Genomic DNA, 24,722 nt, shown 5'->3' with positions numbered 1-24,722 from the left:
TTTGGCTGGAGGAAGGGCAGGGGGAAATTCAACGAAAATTCATTGTGGGTCTCTAGGCTGATTTTATCTTTCCAAAGAATTAAAACCCAAGGCATATCCTGTGCATTAAGCCACACTGCTGGAAAAAAAAGAAAAAAAAAAGCACACAATGTGATAGCTCCCCTGTTTAAGGCAGTATTCTGCACAAGAGAAATAGCAAGTGCTGTGTTGTTTGAAACTCAAGCAAATGATAGCTTTGCAGCTGTCTTCATACTTTTCCTCAGTTTGTAAACTCTCCAGAAGTGCCATAGAGCATAAATCCTAAACTCTCATAATTTAATTTTTGAAGGTGTCCACATATTAGGTTTCTGGCTCTTTCCTGAATTCCATTTAATTCTCACATGCCAGAGGAGACTGCAGAAATAACTCCTTGGGGTTCCTCTGGGTTCAATTGCCTCCAAAGCCATCAGGGGTTCTCATGAAACTACATGCATGCTCCAGGAAACAAAGGAAAGGCTGAAGATCGAACCTGTAACAGGCACCACCCAAGCCAGGGAGGGTTCAGCTGCATCTGCCACCTCCCAACACATGACATTACTCATCGGTGGAGTCTTGGGATGCAGCGAACATAATTTGCTGCAATTCCTCTCCTCTGTCTCTTCTCTTGACATTTCTAAGACTAGTTCCTGTTCAGGAGCAAGACCACTGATTCTCCTAGCCTGAACTGTGAGTAGCACTGCTTCACATCAACTTCTGTGCACCCTGTAATCTGTTTTATGGGATATAAACCAACACATTTGGCCAATAAGCACAGTACAGAACTCTGTTAGCCAAAGCTTCACGTATGAGAAGGAGCATATCAGTTTGCAATACCTGTTAAAAAGGAAAGAGAAATCTACTGATTCTGTCCAGCTCTCAGAAATTCTGAACTTACATTTTTGGAGGCAAGGAAGCTCATGCCTTTTGCCACTTGGTAAGAAAAGCTCAGTAGATCTTCAACATCTAGAGCCAATTCATCATCTTCTGACATCGAAAGGGTAACATCCTGCTCAGAGTAGGATCCTATGCAATACAAACAACAACAGCTTTTGAGTGAAGCAAGTGTAATCATTTAGAAATAGAGCTGTCTTAACATTAAACAAAGTAGTGAACTGAGTAAGTACCAGACTAGAGTCACATAAATAACGCATCACCAAAAAGTAAAAAATAATTCTAATACTCCATTTAAGTGTGAGGAAACACAAGACACTGTAATTTAGCATATTGTTCTTTCTCAAGCCCTTTCACATCAACTGATGAGTTTTAATTGTCCCCATCTATGAGAGTAAATTACGATAAAAGTGAAAGTGTCTGTCTCTGTAGTCCCACTAGCACACAAGAATTCCTTGTCACTGCACTCACCAGACTTCACTGGTCGTTTTTTATCAGCTTTTGGTGGGACTGTATATGACACTCCTGGTTTCATGTCCATGTACTCATTGGCAACATCACTGTAGAGGCAGCAGATGAAATGAAACACAGTTTAGTGAAAAAGGTCTCAAAAGTTATCCAGACAAAAACCCAGTGTTATGTCAACTTTCTGAATACAATGCTTTACAAATGGTCAGTAGATTGGAATCTCATGGGCCTGTAAAAATGATGAGGAAAGGTCTGTACAGAAAGAGAAGTTTGTCAGTACAGGTTATGATACATCCCAAAACTTGGAGTTTGGCTCAGATGAGGAAATGAAACCTTTCATACATATACTGTTTATATAGACTTCACTCTCCACAAATTAACACTCAGATGTTTCACAGGATCTGCTGTGCTTCCTTCTTCTGCTTACACCAGCTTGTACCAGAATAACGCATCAGCTCAAGTGGCAATTGAAATGCAGAAGACGAATGGTAAAAAATGTTAAATCCAGAGATTCCCAAGTTTCTTGGGGGATTTGTATGTATTTCGAAGAATCAGCTAAGGCTTGGGACAGCCATCTGCTACATTTTTTAAGTTTAAGTTTTCTTATTGCTATATATAATTCAAACGTACAGATTTTCATACTATACGGTTTATAAATATACAGTTAGGCACCTTTAAAAACAATGCATGTACTTTGGCACTTTTCACATCATTGCCATTAGAACTCCTACATGGCCATTCCTTAACCTGAAACACCTGTTTAGTTTCTGAACAATAAGTGAAGCCACAGAGCTAACATAGAAAAGAGTAAAGAGATCACCAATGGCTTTTAGTCACCCGGAAAAAAAAACATCTGACACATTGAGCAGCTTCAACTTTACAGTAAACACTAACAGGAGAATTTTGTAAATACCTCATTACTCCACTTTCAATACTTCAGTTTACAAAATATGCTCAAACAGGAAGATCCCTTCACTGAAAAGGGGGCACACCTCCAATGGCAAATCTTAGCCTTGTGTTCATCAGCTTAGTGGTACCAACCTCCCTGGGGTATCACCGGCTATCTGTGTATCACCATGGCTCAAACAGCTTCACCAGTACTTTGTCTTGCTCGGACAAAGGACTTTACCACCTCCTAAGAGGCTGCCTGTGTCTGCCAACACAAAGTAATAGGCCCACTGGGGCAATAAACTGACTCAAAATAAGAACGGGTTAAGTTTAGTAACAGCTCATGGGTTTTGATAAGTTAAGTGTCCCACATTCTGCAGGAAATCTGCTTGGAAACGTACTTGGAAAGAGCTTTGGGCTGGTACCTAAAACAGAGTGTTAAAAATAGGCAGATTAAGTAACCAAAGCACAGGAGCGATCTCAGAATCGTGACCCGGGTTGTGTCATCACAAAATCTAAGTGAGCTATCGGTGGCAGCTTGCCTCTGACACCGCAAGGCTTTAGTTTGACTTTGTAAGAAGTCATTTCTGAGCGCAGGGACTTAGGAGACCTCAGAGTATTAATACCCCAACACTGGGGCAATTGTCATCCAGGCTGCTAAATGAGCACTGCCAATGTTTAACAGGAACGATAAACACAAATACGTACCAAGACTGGAGCCAAGGAGTTGCATGAAATAACTACAGGAAATTTAATAAAGAAGTACAACAGAGAGTGTATACTATCAATAGTGCTCTGTTAGAATAAACCACCCACTGTACAAATCGTCTCTTTAATTATTTCCTTGTGCAGTAAAGAATCTTCAAAGCCTGCTGCATGAAAGGTTTCTCCACATCTTTTATCCCAAACAAACTCTGGTATCTCCTCCTTCCCCGTCTTCTAAAAAAACAAGTACATTTCAGTGGGTCATACTTACGCTGCAGGCTCTGCTGGATGCAAAAGGTTCTCATAAACTGCTGTTCCTGCGTGTTCTTCATGTTTTGGACAAATGAATGAATCTCGTTTCCGTCTCAGAAAATTTAAAAGATCACCATAGCAGCAGTATTCTGTAATGACCAGAGTGGGACCTGTAGATGTACATGAGGTTTAGAAAGCAGGTGAGTATTGTATTAAAAGCAGAAAAGTTACATAAAGATAGCTTTCAGCCAAGCACACAGGCTGGGCTATTAAAAATCACACTGCCTAGCACTGTCTTGACTTAAAAAGTTACAGAAAAGTAACCCAGGATCTTCCCTTTTACAGATGAGCAACTATGGTCCAACTAAAGCTGTGTCGCTCCCAGTTATTCCCCCTCCCTCAATAGCATTGCATTGTACAAAAATTGAACAAATAAGTCTTTTTCTCTTTCTTCACGTGATAATGTTTCTGGCCAGACACATCTGTTTGATTTTGCTCACTTCCTGAAGGAAGTTATTTGTTCCAAACGTTAGAGTAATTCAAGCTTCAAACATTAATCCTTTTGATTCACTTCTGTTTACAGTAGAGCTTCACACTCCTTCAGTAATGTTTTGGAAATGATGTAGAGTGTTATATTCTGCAGTATAATAGGAAAAATCATTCAAACAGAACAGCCTGCTGCGACAGAAAACTACATTGCACAAGGTCTCAGAATATTAAAATGAAATCAGAAAGGAGAATCAAGTCATCTCCAGCACGGATGTTTATAGATCAAATATATGTTTTCTGAGTGAATGACTCCAGCTACGACCCTTGAATATGCAATTGCACTGCATGTTATTTCATCTGTAAGGTTATTCTGTGCCACCATTTCCCAGCCTCAATAGTTTATTCCCATTTTTCTGCAGTTAAAAATTACAGCTTTCATAACAGCAAAAGCAGTGCTTGTGGCGGGATTTTCTTACAGACGCCACACTTTTTCAGCAGAGACAGACATGCACTTAGTCCAGCAAGTCTACTTTGTTGACTGCTTAAACAAAACTGTATAATCCTATTTTTAAATCATTAAATGTGGAAGTGAGACGTGTTTTTGTCTCTGTCTAAAACTATGAATTTTCACAAGCTCCTTTTCTTTGAAAAATGATGCAAAACCTTAAAAAGCAAATATTTGTGTAAGAGTCAACACCATCTATCATATTAAAATGCATGTAAATTAAAAACACAGGACTGTATCACTCTGTATTGACACTTAAGCTGTTTTGTAGCTTTTACCATGTATGAAAACAAACATTAAGTTAATATTAAATGCGAAACATCTGAGTTGTCCAACAGTTTATTTGGAAAATTGTTTTTCTCAACTTTCTGCTGCTAAGAATTTGTAATTTCAGTGGTGCCTTAACAAGGCACTTTTACAATTTAAACAGAAGGCTGGAAGACTATGCAAGGCAGGCCTGTTGATTGTATTTTGGATGCCACAAAGAATCAGTTCACATATTTTTTCTCATTTGTGAGAAACAGGGTGGTTGAGGAAAAAACTTAGGCCATGTATTTTATCATGTCTCAAGAAGAAAACACGTAATGGCTTATGTGAAAGAGAGCAAGAGCAACCTTCCTGTGTAGCTGCAGCTACGGTGGTCTCATTACTACTTTTAGGATATACCGAAAATCTAGATTCAGTAATTCACAGGCGAGAGTCATGATGCTTTGCAACCTGCCTAAGCAAGAAATGTATTTAAGATTTCTGTACTGGATTCTTCTTCACAAGGTTCCTACTTCTGGCAATTAAAAAAAAGAACAGAAATAATCAATAATCTGTTGATAACCCCACCTCCAACAGTGCAAGCTCCAAGTAGATTGACTATATTAATGTGGTTTCCAAGGTAACTCAGCACTTTAAGCTCTGACATCAAGGCTTCTCTTTCTGTTAAATGGGCACTTGCTGCAAGGCAAAGCACAACGTTCAGTATGTAACATGCCGACCAGAAGAAAGTGAGAAACAAAATGCACAGTGTATTACAGCAACTTACTTTTCAACATCTTTACTGCTACTGTCATAGCAGCATCAGATTTAAATAGACCATAAGCAGTGGCTTCAACAACTTTTCCAAAAGCTCCAGCACCAAGGGTTTTACCTAATAAAGCAAAACAAATTATTCTGTTATGGACTTGGAGCACTTCTTCCTGAAGAGTTTAACATTTTATTTTATGATATCAAGGAAGCTATTGTAGATACACCTGCTTGCTTTTTGCCCTAACGTTTGTATAAACAATTATCACTATTTGCATTATTGCATGTATTTTTGACAAAACCTTGCTGTGTTTGACCAAATCCTCATGAGACTTGAAGATTTCACCTTGCAGATGAAGTTAAATAAAGCTAAACTAACCAAAACTCAACCGGTTTCTAGGAAATTCCCATTTGTGATCATAAGGAAGTTGCGTTGGATCTATGTAAACATAGTTGTTTCCATTTATTTCTTCAACGACTTTCCATTGAACTTCGTATTTGGGTTTCTGGAAAAGAAAAAAAACAGCTGTCACTACCGAAGCCTCCACAGCCAGCTAACATGCTTTCCTAACTCAGGCAGAGGTGCTTCTGATTTTACCTGCAAATATACATACACCAGGATCACGACTATGATGCACATCAGTCCTGCAGCAACTCCAAACACGATCAGTAAAGGGGTGAAAAGGGTATGAGTACGGATTTGTTCTGGAAAGAAACGGAGAAAATTCTGCTTAAATACTGAATAAGAGAAACTGTATTAAAGAGATGCAGTGGCACTCCAGGAGATGGTTTAGTGTTAAGGTGGTGTAGGGCTGTAGGTTGGACTTGATGATCCTGATCTCAAAGGTCCCTTGCAGCCTATGCCATTCTATGATTCTATGATCCTAAGGTCCTTTCCAACCTTTATGATTCTATGATTCTACGACTCTATGATTTGGGGTTTTTGACTTTCCCAGACGCTCCAGGTACATCAGAACGACCTTCCCGAGTGAGCTGTGGGGGATAGAGCTGGTGAAGAAACCATTCAGTCTGTGGCCTCGGGAGCCTCAGCTTCACCAATTCAGGAGGCATGACACCAAAGTCAATTAATGCAAGGGGTTTCCATGGTCTCATTCAAGTTAAGTTAAAAAATAAAAAGCTTTTTTTCTGAAGTCCCGATTTCCTTTTCTCCTCCCAAGCATGATCTCTACAGCACAGTCTTTACAAGTAGACGTTGTGCCGAGTAGTGAAGGAATGTCATTTCAGTAAAACCCATCTGCCCCAAATCTGGCTTATTTATTTGTTATATCTGGGTGTTAACAGAGAAGGAGCAGAAGAACATTTGATTTTGCAAAGAAGAGCACAGATTTACAAACACATTTCGAGTCATCTATGTTCTAGTGCTTTTTTTTTTTTTTCTTCCCCCAAACAACCCACAAATACTGCTACAGAACTCATAAACTTTTTTTCAGTAAGTTATTGTTACTTCTTTTACAACAGCAGGGCCCTTAGGCCCCGGGGTATGTTCAGGGCTCCATTTTTCCTGAAACATTGTAAAAACATTAAAAAATGCAGTCTTTCCTTAGGGGGTGGGGGAAAAAAAAAAAAAAAGCAATGGCCTAAATAGTCAAAACCAGATGATGACAGGAAAAGAAAAGGAAGAGAAAGAGTGAAAGCCACTGTAATGCTGTCAGTGGTTTGTCCCTGTGCTGCACAGACAGAAGAAAACCAGCTACCTGCCGCACCGCAGGTCTGGAGCCATGAAAAAACGATACCACAATATTCATTGAAAAATTAAAGCAACGCTTTGACAGGCAGAATATGTAGCTCAATATATTATTGTATGCTCAGCCACAGTACTGTGAGCTTTCTTATGGCAAAAGTAAACCACTTAAAACTCTCTTGCAGAAAGATCTGAACAGCACTCACGTTTTAAGGTTCTCATTCGCTCCAGATGTTACCTTTAATAGCGAAGTTGAAGAAAGCAGAGGTCCTGTCCCCGTTGCTGGAGGCCTCGCAGCACACGGTGCCGGTGCTCCTGAACATGCTGGCGTTAACGGTGCTTTCAACCATGATCCGCTCAAATGATGGCACTGATGAATTTGTGTAACTGATTTTGACATCCATAGGGGATATTGTCGGTGAATCAAAACACCTGGGAGAAACAATGCTGACAGTTACCTGCCATGGACTGCTACGCGGAGCGGATGACAGGTCCTGCTGTTGAGAGAGATAGTCACGCCAGACCATCACCATCAGATAACTAATTGACACTGCTCTACAAAGGGTTTCAGCTGAAGATCTTATCCTTGAAACTTAGCCTACTCACCATGTCTTATTTTCCTCTGTGTAGTGGGTGAAATGGATACGTAACACCAAACCTGAGCCCACAGGACACGACAAGGTCCTTGTGTTTGTTTTTGGCCATAGATACTTGCAGCTCTGTAAGTCCTCTATGGGTTTTGTGCCATTCGACCTGCATCTCCAGCTTCAGCTTTGAGCAGTTGTGGTCTATTATCTGCTCTTAAAAACCTTCCGCACGCATTATTTTACTACAGCACAAGAAAAATCCATGATGTAGATACACCACCATTAAACTTATATGCAGCCAGAAAATAGCCAGTTTGGTTCTCTCAAGATGCTGTCTCTCCTTCATATGTCACATATTTACTATATGAGCACATAGTTAAGATTGAAAAAAAGTACTATTTTGAAAAGGACATAATATTTAGGCACAAAACAAATTATGCAAGTGGGAGACCCATGACTGGCTAGTACACTAGTACAAGATCTACAACCATGGCGGAAGTCAACCAAAGCCTCAAAACATGCTTCACAAATGCTCAACTTCACAGTCTTTTTAGAAATGTGGTAACTAGACACTGGGTTTTATTCATAATAACTCTGGACTTGTTTACTTGTCATATGCTTCACGTGAACGGAGATCTAATTACTTTATGTCTTGAACTATTATATCATTACACAATAAAACAAATAAAACAACCATATTCACAAGTGATTCTGTGATTATCATTCTGTGAAATCGCATACAGAATGTGTGTCATTTGGGGCCAAACTGATATAAGCCTTAGCTAGATTGCAACAGAGAAAGTCTGGCTTTTACTTTGCTGCAGCAAAAAATGTTGGTTATTCCCCTTTCAAGGACAGAATGCAAAGGGACATAATGAAACATACCTTTGCCTTCCCTCAAACCACTGCAAATGCTGCCATGTAGACAATGATAAACAGTGATGAAACCTTGGAATGTAACTGTTACTGAGTAATTTTATGTTCTTAATTTTTAATTATAAATTGGGTGTGCTGCATCTAGAATAACCTTTGGAGACTCTGGTTTACTTAACTCACCTCTGCTCGGTTCCTGGGCAAAAATACCAGTATATGGTAGGGGCTGGGAATCCAGCTGCTACGCACTGGAGAATACCACTACTAAGCATATCCAGAGTGAGAATCACTGGTTTTGCTGCAATAAACAAAGATGAGAGTTATGTATTAGGGGACACAGAATATGCATTGCCTTTTGCTCCAGCAACTTGTGCGCACTATCATCATCTGTGGAATTACTTGGGTGAAGAGTTTCGCATGTTTAAGGGTGTCCTGGTCTGAACTTGACCATTTGTGAAAATACCAGTTCTTACACTGAATACTTTTGGCTGGATTTCAGAAGAATTACCTTACCTCCACTGGCAATTTGGTTTGATGAAAGATCCTAAATCAGGCAAAGCCCAGAGCTTAAACAACCCAAAGAAGTGTGTGCTGGGAACAACAGTGCAGTTACCATTCCTGACTTTTTACCCGTCTGTAAAAAGAACAGTTTCTTCACAGTTATAAACGTACTAAATCTGTCAAACCACATCTTTCTCACATCTGCCGTGTGTATTAAATATTATCACCGCAGCCAGAAAAGGAACTACAGTGCAAGGCAACCAGTGCAGACCTTCCCCTCCCCAGAGGACAGATATCCCTCTAAGATATGGCTACTGAAAGGCCCAACAACCTGACTCCCTGAAACACCGTACCCAGAGGAAGTTAACATTTGGCTGAACATATTAGCTTTCCAAACGATAATTCATGATGGCTCTGGATGTTTAGAAAGCAATCCAGCCAGTCAATGCCTCCTGCCACATCCTGCCCCCAGGAGCCGCTGTTTCAAATATGGCAGGAAAGCAGAGAGATCCCATGCAGTTTATGGCCACTTGTCCAATGTCGTAGGCTTCTGCCAAGGGCAGCAAGATGGGTTTTTTCCTGGCAAAACTTGAATTAGAGGCCTTATTTCCCATAACTACCTTAGCTTCCTTGCAAAATCACCCAAAATGAAGCTAATGGAAAAACCAAACTACATTGCAGTGGTGCTGCTCACCTGATAGGTACAAGTTAAGAGCCCATTATCAGTTAATACAACTTCACAGAAATATAAGGTGAATTTCTAGTATTCTAGAAAGTACCGAAGATGTATAGACTACAGTGGGAAAACGCAGACTCATTTCAGATAAAATCCATGCACAAAGACTGCATGGTGTTAGTTTTTAATGAATATTCTACTTGCTGATTAAATTAGAGGCAATAAAGCACACGTATACTCTCAATCACATAGCATCTCCTCATGACTCATGTTACAGGAACCGAATGTTCTTTCATTTCTAAATCCGCATGTTGTGTTTTATGAAAACCACCAAGAACCAAACATTGTGGTAAAATGTTGAGATAGGTTTTCAGCATTACTCATTTGGTGAGGAACTTTCTGAGAGCACACAGCATCTCAGCCAGCCTCAGTGCTCACAGAATACACATAATCCACATTTCTGAAACTCCTATCAAAATGGCTGGATTGGGAAATTTTAAGTGGATTATCTACTATGCAATTTGTTTAGGTATATGCTATGTTTTAGGCAACATTATAATGCAACGTAACTCAAGAAATGAGAGAAATGAAAAGTCAAATATATGAGGAATATGAACATTAAGCCCTGGAAAAAATACTGTCCCAGAGGTGGACTGCATCTTCCATCTTGGTTTTGAGCCCACATTAGTCAGGTTTTTCCACTGCAAAAACCTAGTGCAATAAAAGTCTGTCTACATGGCCACAAGACGACACAGACTCATCCTCCAGCAGCAGAGGGAGACGAGAGACCTTGCAGGATTACTGCATCCGGCAGCCTGGGCAGAGCGGTCCAGCCCTGGTGTCACGGGAAGCTGGGCTTCAAGCAGTCTCCAAAGAACATCTGACCCGAGAGCAGCTCTACCCACGCTGTGCCTGGTGAAGTGCTTTGATGTGACGCACGATCAGCCTCTCCCCATCAGCACGGAAGGCTCCCAAGGCTCCCCAGATCAGAGAAACGAAGGGATGCATTTCACTTGAGGCAGCGAAGAGCCCCCCACAGCTGGTACCCAAGAGGGATGGTGGCAGCTGCTATTGCCTTCCCCCTGGGGCATGTCCCCCCAGCTGTGCCATTTGCTGGCTCAGGCCATGCACGTCTTAACGCCTGCACCCCTTTCTGGCAGCCAGAGCATCTTCCCTCACCCAGCAACGCAGGTGCTCCAGGAGATGCCGGAGCTAAGATGGACCGGCTTTCATAAACAGATGCCAAGCTGACACCAACTATCTTTTCAAAAGAGATTTTGCTGTGCTAGATTTTGTGACTTTCACTGCCTAACTACCACTGGTATCAAGACAAGCTCTTAATGAATAGGCTTTGCTTACTATTTTGGCTTCAGCCCTTTAAAAATTTAATGTTTCATTACACTGCATGGCATCTATGCATACTGCCTTCCATTATCAGTCATAAGATGTCTTAAACTTCTAATTTCACTAAATTTATTAACTGCTTTTCGGCTTTTATAAATGCTGATTCTGAATGCATCAAAGGAGATTTATAAGAGGTCACTCCTATTTTAATTCAGTGCTCCGTATAATAACATTGTGCCTTTAATTACTTTCTATTACCAATTTCCTTTTCTTCAGTGCTAACAAAGTCAATGTCTAAAAAGTAACACTTAATAGGTATTGTCTGTCATCGTAGTCAAAGAGAGAGGGCTTTCCTCCTGGAGCTGCACTTTCTGGATTGGAATAAATCTTTTTATGATCTCACGGTGACTCCTCAGTTGTTCACCGCATAGTTCAATGACAGGAAAACTGCTGAGATTCATGTGATCTCTAACACCATGACCAGTTTTCTGTTTGCAGTATGAGCCCCAACTGTACAGATAATATTTTGTTGGCTATAATTAAGGCCAGATATTATTTTGCATTAAACTCAGATACTAGTTGGAAGATTTCTCTACTAATTGCTAGACGCGCTCTACCTTACTACTCTGGAGATTACTACAATTTCTTAATTGTAACTCAGTTCAGTGTAATGCTTGTCAAGTTGTAATTTTCTTTTTGGCTTCTAATTTAAGAGCTCCTTCCTTACTTTCTGTCACATTTACTATGAATTACTACTGTGAGCTTTTTTTTTAAAGCAATTTAGTATTGTTTCATATTAGCATATGCAATTGCTAAATGCGTTTAAATCCAAGGCAAGTATTTCTGCGCTGGGTTTTTCTCATCTTTCAGTAAACACTTCAGCATCAATTTTTTGTTTATGTGAAGACAGTCTCCTGATTATGAATCCTGTTTCACCTGTTTGATTACTTTCTGCTGATTACTTGCCCGAACCAGATATGTAAACTTCACAAGCTACATCCCAGCAATTTGTGGGAAATCACTGCTGACAACAATGCCAGGTCTGGACACACCATTAGATCAGGATCTGACCCACCCACACATAACTCACCTTGGGCAGTTACTCTGCTATGTCAAATAAAATGGTATATTTTTGTGCAGTTTGTGTTTCATAACAAAATGATGAACATTTTACAAGCTACTGAAAAAAGGGTTATTTCTCTGAAAAACAACCCCCTACAAAGATCAATCTATTTCATTTCTTCTTTTCAAAGTGAAAAAACATTTGCAGGAGCTTAGTCTAAATGCCAAAAGAAGCTCTTTTTGAGTCAAGTGTGTCAAATCCATCTGCTTCGGCAATGGCTGCAGTCCATCCAGGGCCACAGTGCATGGTAATGTGAGCTCTATGAGATGCTTAAATGTGCTCATTGCATCCCAAAACTGATCTTACTACTTACAATGCCAGTAGCTGAAGTGAGAGGGAAGCAGACTTGAATACTGCCGGTTGTATTAACAAGCCATTCAGAAGAACAAAACTGCCTGTGCTTCCTCTTGCCTTGGCCAGGCTCCTCCTAGTCTAGTTTCCTAACCATGATCTAGAGGGTTTTCAGCCTTCATCAAGTAGCACATTCCTTAAAAGAAGCAACACGGAGCTCTGCACCAAGAACAGACACCTGATGATGGTAAAACTGTGGGTTGGTTGTTCTTTTTCAGTTCTTGTGCCCAGTCTGCTCCCAAGCAACCTGCAGAGCCCGTGAGAGCCGAGAGGACCACGAACAGCCCCTCGCGCCAAGCACACATAGGAAGCTGCAAGTCAGAAAACACCACTCAGACTCATGTGAACTGACAGTTCCAGAGGCAGCCTTCAATTTCTCGCATTCCTTCCCAGAAATTAAACTCCTGACTCAACAATTTGCCCTGCTAATCTGTAAAATATTAGAATCATCCCTTGTGACTGTAACCCATGTTCATTCACAAAGGCAAAAGATATCCGAGGTTTGCCAGTGCCTCAGAAAATACAGCTAAGACATGGAAAAGGCGTAAGAATACAAAAGACAACGTTCACAGGTGAAGGAAGAAATGACACCTACTGAAAAGAGCCCAAGTGACATTTCTAGACCCAAACTATGGCATTGCTAATAGTGATGGTACAAGTGTTGACCTTCAGTGATAAATGAGAACTCATGATTCTGTGCATTTGCAGAAGTATCAACAGTCCTCTGCACAAACCAGTGCCTGGAGAAGGACACATAGCTGCTAAATCATGGCAGCAACACAGAACATTCACCCACTTTCTATACAGTTCCTCCCGCTGGGCTTGAAGGCATCATTGTCTGCCTCATCTTAGCTTCTCCAGTTTGCCTGCAGCTCCCTCCTGGTTTAATTTTCCTTAAGCTTGGCCTTTAGCAGCTGCCAATATTTGTCTGCTGAGCATGAAATGCTCTAACAGGATGGCTCTGCTAGGAAGGACGGGGTTTCCTGAAGATTTCATTGAATTAATTTTGAAGTTTAGCTTTTGTCTCGAAGAACGCTGTTTGGAACTGAGACCACGGTTCTTTTTTAACAAGTATGTCCCAAAGATGACAGCACACGTGTTTGTAAAGCTGTGCAGATTTCACTAAAACAATGGTGATCTGCATTATTATACAGAAGTGCTCAGACGCCAAAAGGCACAAGTGAATAATTCTCCTGACAAGCTTTCAAACTCTGCATCTAATTCAAACAAATTGAAGACAATTAATAGCTTAATTTAGCTGCCAAAAATGCAAATTATAATCCCTATATACCCTGCTCTGCCTTAAATTATCAAAGGTTTATGCTACATGCTTATTTTTGAGATTCTGTTTCCAGGTGCTACATTATTTTTCCTGTATAAACTATCTTGCTGCTCTCTGGTAACCTCTGGAAATACGTTCGCTAGAATGTAAGGTCATAGTGGATAGTAGGTGGATTTGTGTAAGTACTCTGCACTTTTACATCTTGACATTTAAATAGTTTCTGAGCATGTGCTTCATTTCAGAAAGCCTCTCATATGCTGAACCACACGGTGACATCTTGTGCATACATTATGTTGTATAAAATACAATGACTGTGATAATGAAATATTTCAGACTGTTCACTTTACTTACTTTTCACATAGACATTAAATGTTACGGAGGAGCTGGCATCAGAATTGGACACAAAAAATGTGTAAATGCCTCCTTCTGTTCCTTTTAATCGGGTAAGGTGAAGTTCACTTGTATAACTGAAAAGAAAAAAAATTAAGCATTACTGATGCTCACAACTTGCAGTGAACAGGCAGTTTCTGCATGAAAGCTAAATAGTGAATTATTAGTGTGCTGTCTTCTTCTGCAGACACCACCCATTCAAACACTCTTTTCCTGCATTACAATCGCCCTTGCACTACAACATCCAAAAATTTTGCCACTTCTAACACCTAGATGTGCGGCCAGGTGACAACTCAGTGCTATCAGGCTCAGACTCTGTGCATGCACCAGTGGCTGCTCCTTTTCTTGCCGAGGAGGGAATCCAGATACACAATCCAAGCCACGCGTGTTAGGTGCTTCACTGGATTTTTGGAAGACTAGGGCTTGGGAAAGAACAGGGAACAGCAGAAATAAAACCATGGCCTTTTATCAACAGCACTCGGCTCTGCTGTGGTGGCGGAGGGAGTCTCTGCACACATACTTTAAATACTTATTTTCGTTTACTGGGCAGGAATGGCATCCTACAGGCGAATCAGAGCTTGTGGCACACTGGTCCTCAGATGGTGTGGTTAGCTCAACGCATTACAAATCGAGGTTAGCAGACTTTGCACCAGTTTCTGTGGTAAGCCACACGTACTACAAAATCTTTTATAATCCAAACTTTCTCACCAGCACCACTTTCCTCTTTCCAGAGCAGACTCTAGCTTGCTGTTCCAAAGTGAAATCGATAGCACTTTCAGTCATTCATATTACCTGTTATTGCCCACAGTCTTGAACTTGACATAATGGTCCGATGAATTCTGCAATGTTTCGTTCATGTACATCCAGACTTCTTCCTTTGGTTTTGGATATGCCTCATATTCAACTGTTAAATTTCCATTTTGTCCTGCATTTATATCTATTGTGGTATTCATTGTTGCAAACAAACGGACAAATCCCTTAGCTGATGGCCATAAAAGAAGAAAAACAATTTCAGGGCCACTGAGAAGATTATCAGTACTCTAACCACACTTAGACTACTTCAGGATCAATGACCAAACATCCAACTGTGAAACAGGAAACCTTATCTACAAAGCAGAACTTGAACCCTCACCTGCCAAAACCAAGGCCACTAGCTACTATGTATAGCAATGAGGCAGGGGACTTAAAGCAGCCTTGAGTGCCTTAATGGAAACAATTCCATTTACTGGTGATAAATACCTCCTATTTGCTTTTGGAAAAGTGCAAGCACACGCTTGATTCTACTCAAGCATTTATATTTTTCAAAAAAATCAGAGTCTGGTACAAAAGAAACACCAAGAAAAAAGCAAGATAAATTGATCATTTATGACCATATACTAGAGTATTTAAGGTTTCATTGTCACGTGTAATTAAGAACAACACTACAAATGAAGCTATAAAAAACTTTAATTAGGAGAAAATGTGCTAAGTCCACAGGCCTGGATAACAACTATCTTAAACTAAGGCATTTTTGTTCATCTACTGCTAGGCCTTAATCTTTTATTTGGCAGATACTATTTATCATTGTGCAGTTCCGTTCCAAAATATCATGTAGAGCAGCATCCTTACTGCAGCGGGTTTAATTTCATTAATAAACTCATCAGCTTCAGGATTATTCACTCTGAGAAGACAAATTTTTCAGTCCTATCGCACAAATTCATAAGGGAATTATCAGTTTGACAGGCAGATTGCAATTACATGGAAACACATTTACTGAGAGAGTTTGAATTTAGACCAAAAGCCAATCTCAGATCCCTGCTTCTTCCCACTTTCTAGTAATCAAACCGCTGTGGCCAGCTGGGCACCTGAGCTTGGGAAAACCAGAGCCAGCGGGGCTTGGTGGAAGCATACGGAGCTGCCAGAGCGCCTGACAGATGCTTTAGAGAAGAAAGGATGAAGTAAACTCACAGCAGGCAGGTATGCTCTAAAATGCTCTCCATCATTAGAAAAGAGAAAAAAAACCATTTTTAAATACAGAAACTGAAGGGTTTTAGTTCCTTTGCAGAGCTTTTTTTTTTATTTTCTGGATAAACACACGATCCCCTATGCAGCCTATACCCAAAAGCCAATCCAGGAGCCTGCAAATAAAATTTTATGATTCTGCTCTCAGTCCCCGAAACATGGTTCTAGAAACTGTCTACAGTTAGATGAATTGTTTAAAAAATGGAATTAGGAAATTTACCAGAAATACGCATTATTTCTTGGAAATCTTTTGGCTAATGTTAAAGCCATAGTGAATTAGGATCTGACACAATCCCTGCAGCTCTCCAGTACACACTATGTACCATGTCCCAGGATCCTGGGAGCTGGCACAGTTCACGTAAATATAGTCTGTTTGACAATTAATGGTGAAAGACATCCAGGAGACAAAGTTTATTTTAAGAGAAATTTGAGAGGGTGAGGAGAGAAAAGTAGCTCAAAAAGGAAAGATTCAAGCTTTCCTCTGTCATTTTTTATTAAATACAAAATTTGCATTTTACTAAATACAAACTTGGCACTTTATTTTCTCGTTTTTATAATAGCATGCTTTGTTTTAGACCCCAGACCTCCCAAGGTCAATGCTTTTTAAAAGTAATATTTCTACATGTAGTACTTGTAAGAATTTCTGTAGTTAAGAACTTCCTCACTCATATAATAAAAACTTTCATATTGTTCCCCTTGGGGAAAAGGTTTAGTCGTACCTCACACTGTTTCACTCTTTTACATATGAATTTAGTCTCTCTTGTAAAAAAATGAGGAAAACATCCCCATGGCTATGAGCCCTACCCCCTCGAACACTCAGACCTCTGCCGAAGATCTGACCCACACAGGTCAAACACTTCTGGGGTATTTTTAAGTTAACAGAGAAACCAAAACAATTGCAGGAATATCCATTCACCAGAAAAACAGATTTCACAGAATCACAGAATGTCAGGGGTTGGAAGGGACCTCAAAAGATCATCTAGTCCACCCCTCCTGCCAGAGGAGGATCATCTACAGGAGGTCACACAGGAATGCGTCCAGGCGGGTTTTGAATGTCTCCAGAGAAGGAGACTCCATAACTTCCCTGGGCAGCCTGTGCCAGTGCTCTGTCACCCTCACAGGGAAAAAGTTTTTTCTAATATTTTTGTGGAACCTCCTGTGTTCCAGCTTGTACCCATTGCCCCTTGTCCTGTCATTGGACATCACTGAAAAGAGTCTGGCCCTGTTCTCCTGACACTCACCCTTGACGTATTTATAAACATTTATGAGATCACCCATCAGCCTCCTCCAAGCTAAAGAGACCCAGCTCCTTCAGCCTTTCCTCATAAGGGAGATGTTCCACTCCCTTAATTGTCTTTGTGGCTCTGCACTGGACTCTCTCAAGCAGTTCCCTGTCTCTCTTGAGCTGAGGGGCCCAGAACTGGACACAATGTTCCAGATGTGGCCTCACCAGGGCAGAGTGGAGGGGCAGGAGGACCTCTCTTGACCTCCTAGCTACTCCCCTTCTAACACACCCCAGGATGATCAAACACTACACTTCCCTCAGTTACTACACCCTTGAATGGTAAGGAACTGAAACTGTGGTAGCAAATTACGCAGACTTCTTCAAAATGATCTTATTAACTATGCCAACATGTCCTTAATTGGTCTTAATTTATCAAATTAACAGATTTCAGCAGCTTTAAAATTCAAAAGGCACTGTGTGACAGCCAAGTTAATATATAGCAGACTCTAAATGAGTCTGTTATTAAACAAGAGGAGGGTGGGAGTTTGCTCACTGTTAAGTGACATGATCCAAAACCTATGGAAGTGACGGATAATGCGTTTGCCACGGGGGTGAGCTCCGGAACAATTTCATGCTGTCTATGAGCCCTGCAATGTTCCTCACAGTGTTATTTTAAAAAGAGGTACATACATAGTTTCTATAGAAAAAACATTGACATGTCGACATCAGCAAAATTTCCTGTGCTTGATATTTAAGATAGACTTTGTGCTTGTGCTGCCAAATTACTTAAGCATAGGGATAGTACCAGGCAAAGGTAAATTACTTGCTTCGTTAAGACTGGATTAAATTTAAAATGAAACAAGGAAGGAATTCCAATAACATGCAAAGGGTTACAGAAATTAAAGTAGTCATGCACACCGCAACACTTCCCCAGTCATCCCATATGGTACCAGTGAGCAATAACCTTTTAATAAAGCAACTTCACTTACTGAGGTCTGGGGGACAGGAGAAAGATGGAAGGGAAGCCTCCCCAGTGTTCTCACTTTCCACGTCCTGCTTTTAGGAATGTTAAGATTTCTACAAGAACTATTTACCTAGTGCTTTCAAGGTTACCGTGGCATTGGTTCTTCCAAAAGGGTTTTCTGCTTGGCATGTGAATTCTCCAGAATCATTAACTCCCACTGAACGGATGTTCAATGTTAATTTTCTTTCGTATCCATAATCACCCAAATTTCTGCTTTTGCTTGTAACAATCTGTCGGTAAAAAACAATTAACATCTAAAACACTGTGTATGCAGCATCTTTCCTAGATAAATTAAAAATAGAAGTAATTATAACTTTGCTATATTAATATTCATAACTTTAAACTGGAATAATAAGCCAGCACGACAAACCTGTCACTAGAATTTCTCCATGCAAAACAAGTGTGTGATCAGCTGTCTCTGGGAGATAATGTCCTCTCCTATCCCCTCCCCTTACTCTGTTATTTTTTTTTCTCCTCAGGCTCCACTGTAAGGCAAGAACACATCGTGTGTGCGTGTTCACCTGACCCAAGAGACCCAAATGTAAGATACCAGTCCAAGCCACAAAGTTGAAACCAATTTCTTCAAATGTTTCAATCACATGAAAGAAAGGGTGTTGTGCCCAAGGGCAGACCCAGCTCACTCTGGCTAAACTTCTAACACTGATGAAGGTGAGGAGCTGACAGTAGGTTTTATTTGCACTAGCAACGCTTCCAGCTGTAGGGCTTGATGCAAAATGACCACTGGGTTTGGCTCTCCTAATGCTCAGAAGCTGCAGCTATTGTAAAAAGTCACTGCAACTTCGAATGGGTTTTAGGCACTCAAGCGGTGCCTGAAAATCACTGAACTCTCTAGTGGTTGCCATGCTTCCCAGTGAATGACAAGAGAGAATTCAAGGTGCTGGAGCTTCATTTTAAACTGAGTTGCTGTGTGTCCCAAGTCCATAGCATCTCCTGATTGCAGAAATATTGCAGAGAGACCTGCTGGCCTTTATACAGCATCCTTCCTCTGGTACCCACTCTAATTCTGGTCCATAGAAATCTGAATTTATTGATCTCAAAGGTAACTGGAAACTTCACTCTCTTTTCACGGAATATCATGACGCTATGCCTACGTAAGCACAGAAAAAATAAACGCTTTGAGGCGTTGACTTCAGTTTCTGTGAGAATGCTCAGTGTGGTTGGAAAGACTGATAAATTTACATTGATTAATCCAAATGCAGACCTGCACTTGTTATGATTTTCTAGTAAAATTATTTCAATTCTTGGAGATTCCAAGAGCTTCTAGATAAATTTAATCTTCTCAGTGCAATTATGATTCCTCCTGAGCTATAATAACTACAAATAGAAGTTTATAGACTTGCTTGCTTACAACAAGTCTCCTAATTTTCAGAAGTGATGATAACTTCACTTATACAAGGAAAATGTGGTTTGGGTGTTCTTCCTCTCATCTGTTCAGGACAAAACACCTATTTAAACACGAATTTTATGTATTCTGTTTCAGTACAAAATTTAATTTGACAGTCAACATTCAAAAGATAGCATCCCCTGCTTTTTATCAGAAAGGACAGAAAGGTCAAGCTTAGTTGGTCAAAAATATTTTCACTTTCAGTCATAAAATGAAAAGCAATAAAGCACAAAACTTAAGGGAAGACCTCGATTTTATCGCACTGAAACAAAGAAAAGGGAAGGGTGTGAGAGAAGCAATGAAGTTCTCAGATGAAAGACTTGCCGTTGACCTTGGCACGGGACCAAAAGCCCCATCTGCATGTCCCACGCTGCCCTCATGTCATTTAGACCTCCTCAGCCTTCGGAGCTGCGAGGTGGGATTTCTGGAGCCACGAGCACTTAGCGAGAGCGGCTCTGCCAGAGCTGGTGGATTAGCTAAGCACGGCATGCCCAGCCCCAGGGAACGGGCCTCCTGTTCGCTATCTGCCCAAGGAGATGTGATTTATCCAAACATCACAGAAGCCTTTTCTACCGTACTCACGTGGACTGCGAATTACATATTCTGGTCACTACCATTAGCAGTAAAAGATCAGCCAATTAGCATGGGAGTGTACATGGCAGAAGTTACTAACAGATCTTCACGAGGGCTTTTAATTAATTTCTATTCCAGGGTGTACCCAGAAGACCAAGAAGCGTCCTTAAAAACAAGCCAGTGCCTGCTGCTCATTTCAAAGGCAGAGCTGGCAGCACGCTGGCTGACCAGGGGAGGGGATCTCCTTGCCGCTCGCCCACAGAATAACTGTGCTGCTGCTAACAAACTCTCCTGAAGTACTTAGCCTGCCAATAATTTAATTTAATGCCAGTAACTTCATCTATCACTACAGACAGAAGCCAGTTCACTGGTTCATTTTTCAGAACTTTCCCAGTTAGTGAGGCACACCATGCAATTTAAATGAATTAATCATTCCTGTGAATGCTTACTACTATTCCTGTCACACACAATCCCGTGCTAATTAGCAGGTATTTTACCGTTAATGATAACGACTAGAATATGTAATTTGCAGTCCATGTGTTGATATTTGCAGCTCCCATTGATTGCAATGTGATGTGTAGGCACTCCGTGCTTCCGTATTTAGGCAGCCCATCAGAGGTCACCTAAACTTCACATTGAAGAGCCTAACTTTAATTTCCGTTTGGGAAGGTAAGCCCGTGCAGATGCTTTTCCTCACAGCCATCTGCATGGGCACAGGATGGTTGCTGCTGGCCCTTCCCCAGTCTGTGGGATGAGGAACCTTTGAAAAGGCAACAAATCCAAACCGATACAGCACCAGGTATCGAAGACAAGCAGATGAATGTCTACAGAGTCCGTGTACTCTGCCAAGGCATACATAGTACCATTAGAGAACACTCACCCCACTTCCACGAGAAACCCAACTCGCTTGTACGCTGCTATCCACATCCGTTATTATGCACATAACTTCAAATTCTTCCCCTTCTTTAAGAAGCTCATAGCTTTTGGACAAGGTGATGACGGGAAGAGCTTTGTGAACTGGAAAACAATTTAGAAGTGTGTTACTTTTCATTAGCTTCGGAGCTTCCAAGGGGGGATAAAAATCAACAGTCATTAACTTTCCAATAAAATTTTAGGCCTCTGAGAGGTATTCAAATTTCTTTAACATATTACACTGTAGCTCCTTTACAACAAGCACATTTCTGCTTCAATCTCCCTTCAAATTACAAGTTCGGTAGTACTTGTCAGAGCATAGCAATTCGCATGATGAAACTTGAATGATGTTGAACCATCAATAAGACAACTCATTCCATGACAATGATTATAAAGTTGTACTCTGGAACCAAAAACACGGTGAGGACTAGCCATTAAGGAACCATAGCCTAGCATTAACTGCAACTTTTAATTACAAAATAGTACAGCAGACAGAAAGTACTGTCTGACAGGCCCCTGATGGACCACCAAGGAAGGGCAGGTACAGCTCAAGGACTTCAGCACCCTCATCCCTGAAAGCACCACAACCTCTGCTCATGGTGACAGTTCACAAAGGTGGCTGGAGCCAAGACCACGGACAAGTTCGTCACCCAAGAGGTAGGTGGTCACAAGCAGTCCTGGTATAGCTGTGCCCCTGTTCCGCTTCAGGGTGTCTTTTGTCAACAGTCAAGTATATCTAAGGAATATGTGTGTCTAATCACTGCAAAGCTCTTCAGCTCTTCCTCTGTTCCCTCCACAACTTGTTTTTTGTTTTCTTCATTCTTTTTTTCATATTTTCCTCATTTATGACTCCGGTGAAATTCCCACTAGGGCTTTTACATAGGAAGACTCACTTTCAAACTGTGAATGCTACATACATCAGATAAGATCTTTCAGACTTTTCCTGCCTCTGATTCTGGCTTTGTAGTTGTCTTAGGTAAATTATACAAAACTTAAGAAAATGCCATGCTTTTCAGCCATTCATACTTTAACAATAATGTCTTCCTCATGTTGCTGTAAGGGGCTTCGGAAGAGAACAAAGAAACATGTTTGCTCTCTTCAGATATAAAAGCTCACATAAAAATCCCCCCGGCATTCAGCAGTACCCAAGAGACAGGAGGAAGTCGGTGCAGAAGGCATGCTGTGTTCTCACCCACCAGAAACATCTATGGACAACCAAAAGAACAAGCCACGAGGCTATAAAGCCCCTCATTGTTTTGAGGAAGGCTGGGTATAAACACTCCCTGTGCTACTGTGGCAGAGCTGGTGTATGTCTGAGTATGCCTGCACAGCTCCCTATTTCATAGATGCCTCTTCTGCCTTTCTGCACCAGAAGCTCAGGCCCAGGGTTCTGAGTGCCATGGTAATGATTACACAACCATTGCCCACCAAAAGGTTTCCAACACACTTCTATCTTCAGCCAAGGAGAAAGTGAGAGCTTCACCTGATGAACTCGGTAAGGACTGAACACTACACTGAAGGACTGAAGTAGGGACTGAATCCCTACAGTAGATGCTACACTGAGGATGAAGATGCTGCTTTGCTGCTGGTGGCCTTCAGAAGATGCTTCCACTTACTGCACGCTTCACCCCAGATGGAGAATGTGGACAGAGCTCCCAGGTACCAGTGGACACCTAGGATGGCCCACCATCGGTGGGCCGCTGGCCATGGATGCCAGGTCAGCATCCTCCCATCTGAAGTCACTCTTGTATCAAGCAAGCTCAGACTTCTATGCAGTAAAAAAACGGAATAGTCCAACACTACAACTTGTACTCTTAGAGAAATGTTAGTTATGTCAATCAACTGCTTGTTTTCTTTGGCCATCACTGGAGAAACAGTTGAAAAAAACCCGACTTGTTACAGAACAAACAAGAGAAAAAGCAAGAATGGACTTGATTTTTGTCATCAAAGGAGAATGCCAGAGATGCCTGTACTGATTAAACTTTTGTTTCCTTCTCATTAATTTAAATTTATTACTCATAAAAATTTACTATATCAGAGTTCCCAAATCAGCAGGAAAATGACTTCTTCACTTGCCACAGCAAACTGCACACTTGAGACAGTCCACCGAGGAGCATGGCACCAGGAAGGTCATACAGCCCCATGCAGGTAACACATCCCCAGCTGTGGAGCAAACACCAGCTTGTCCCCCCATTATATCACAGGGCAGCTCTCCTTCACCTAGCACTAGGGACCAGCTCCTACAGGGGATGCTCCCTTCCCAGACCCAACTGCAGCCTCTGCACTGCACACATACCTTCACAGAGATATGCTCACAGCTGTGGTGAGGGGTTACTTCACTCAAAAAGCTCCAGAGCTGGAGAACAAACTCATTTACTTGTCCCTAAGGAAACACTGAGCCAGTCTGGCTTGCTGGACACCTTCCCTCCACTTCTCTCCTGAGTATTTAGACAGCAGATTAATGACTGTAGGCTCCAAAATCCCCAGACATCAGGCTTCTCTTCCCTCCCAAGCCCTAGGGCACAAGGGCATGTGAAGGTCAAAGACAGGACATCATCAACAGGTTTGCAGAGCTAAGTGGTGCATTTGGCAGCTTAGCCACTACGTGCTCCTCATCACCATCTGGGCACATGGTTGCTGTTGCGACTATCCTCACTCATGGAGACCTCCACTCCCCCAAGCTCTGCTTCTTCACTGAATCCCTCTTCTTCAGTGCCATTAATCAGTTCTTCCTGCTGTCACTTGTGGGCAACAGACATGTGAGTCAGGCACCCAAATCTCCACCTTGCTTGCAGAAACCTGTCCAAACCTCAGGGTGCTGGTTTGTCCTCAAAGTTTAACAGCACAACCCACATTTCTCAGAATGGTGAAGAAAACACCTGGAAATCACCAGGAACAGAAAATAAAAGAGAAGATGGCCAAACCTGCTCTGCACAGCCACAGGTCAAGTGTCACAACATCTACCTGCCCTGACGCAACTTGTCCAGAACATGTTTTCTAAGCCCACCACCTTCCTTCGGACAGCCTGTAGTAGCTGCAGGCACCATAGAGCAATCCCTTGGTGCGTAAGCATCTCTGAATTTGAGCAGAAGACTGCAAAAGCCTCCAGAGCGGACCAGTCTCCCCAAGACAGGACCAGGACACAAGGTGGGGCCTCATAGCACTTCTCATCAGCTTCTGGGAGGTGAAGGGTAAAATCAGGTGCTCTACAAGAAGGTAAAAATCCTGTGTTACCTGGCCTCACGTTCAGGAAAATGCGGTCCGATATTTTCTCAACTCCGTTGTGTTTGGCCAAGCACTGGTAACAGCCCTTAAACGATCTCTGTACGTTCTTTATAATGATGCCTTTCTGGGGATTGGGAATGAACGTCATATTTCTGGGAAGTCGTTTGCCATCACATTTTCTCAGCGTGAAATTTGAAACATCCGGATCTGTTAGTGGGCACACGAGCAGGATGTCACTGTCTTCTTTCCCATAGATCAGAGACTCGACAAGGAAGAGCACGTTTGGGTCTGTGAAGAA

General features: G+C 41.5%; 1 protein-coding gene across 1 annotated transcript in view; it reads right to left on the bottom strand.

Annotated features, from left to right (window-relative positions):
• Positions 1–24,722, bottom strand: part of KIT (v-kit Hardy-Zuckerman 4 feline sarcoma viral oncogene homolog) — a 42,590-nt gene that overhangs the window by 7,814 nt on the left and 10,054 nt on the right. The window contains exons 3-16 of the mRNA XM_009872166.1: positions 24,434–24,712; positions 21,168–21,304; positions 18,380–18,539; positions 14,852–15,041; positions 14,021–14,136; positions 8,576–8,690; positions 7,171–7,364; positions 5,829–5,935; positions 5,610–5,736; positions 5,250–5,354; positions 5,051–5,161; positions 3,242–3,392; positions 1,381–1,469; positions 914–1,041 (exon numbers count right to left, since the gene is read on the bottom strand). Coding sequence (XP_009870468.1) covers positions 914–1,041; positions 1,381–1,469; positions 3,242–3,392; positions 5,051–5,161; positions 5,250–5,354; positions 5,610–5,736; positions 5,829–5,935; positions 7,171–7,364; positions 8,576–8,690; positions 14,021–14,136; positions 14,852–15,041; positions 18,380–18,539; positions 21,168–21,304; positions 24,434–24,712 — 2,009 coding nt within the window. The remainder of the gene's footprint in view (positions 1–913; positions 1,042–1,380; positions 1,470–3,241; positions 3,393–5,050; positions 5,162–5,249; positions 5,355–5,609; positions 5,737–5,828; positions 5,936–7,170; positions 7,365–8,575; positions 8,691–14,020; positions 14,137–14,851; positions 15,042–18,379; positions 18,540–21,167; positions 21,305–24,433; positions 24,713–24,722) is intronic.

The sequence above is a fragment of the Apaloderma vittatum genome, unplaced genomic scaffold (assembly GCF_000703405.1).
Source record: "Apaloderma vittatum isolate BGI_N311 unplaced genomic scaffold, ASM70340v1 scaffold16096, whole genome shotgun sequence".
In the NCBI taxonomy this organism is placed as follows: domain Eukaryota; kingdom Metazoa; phylum Chordata; class Aves; order Trogoniformes; family Trogonidae; genus Apaloderma; species Apaloderma vittatum.
This window is presented reverse-complemented; position numbering and strand designations above follow the sequence as displayed.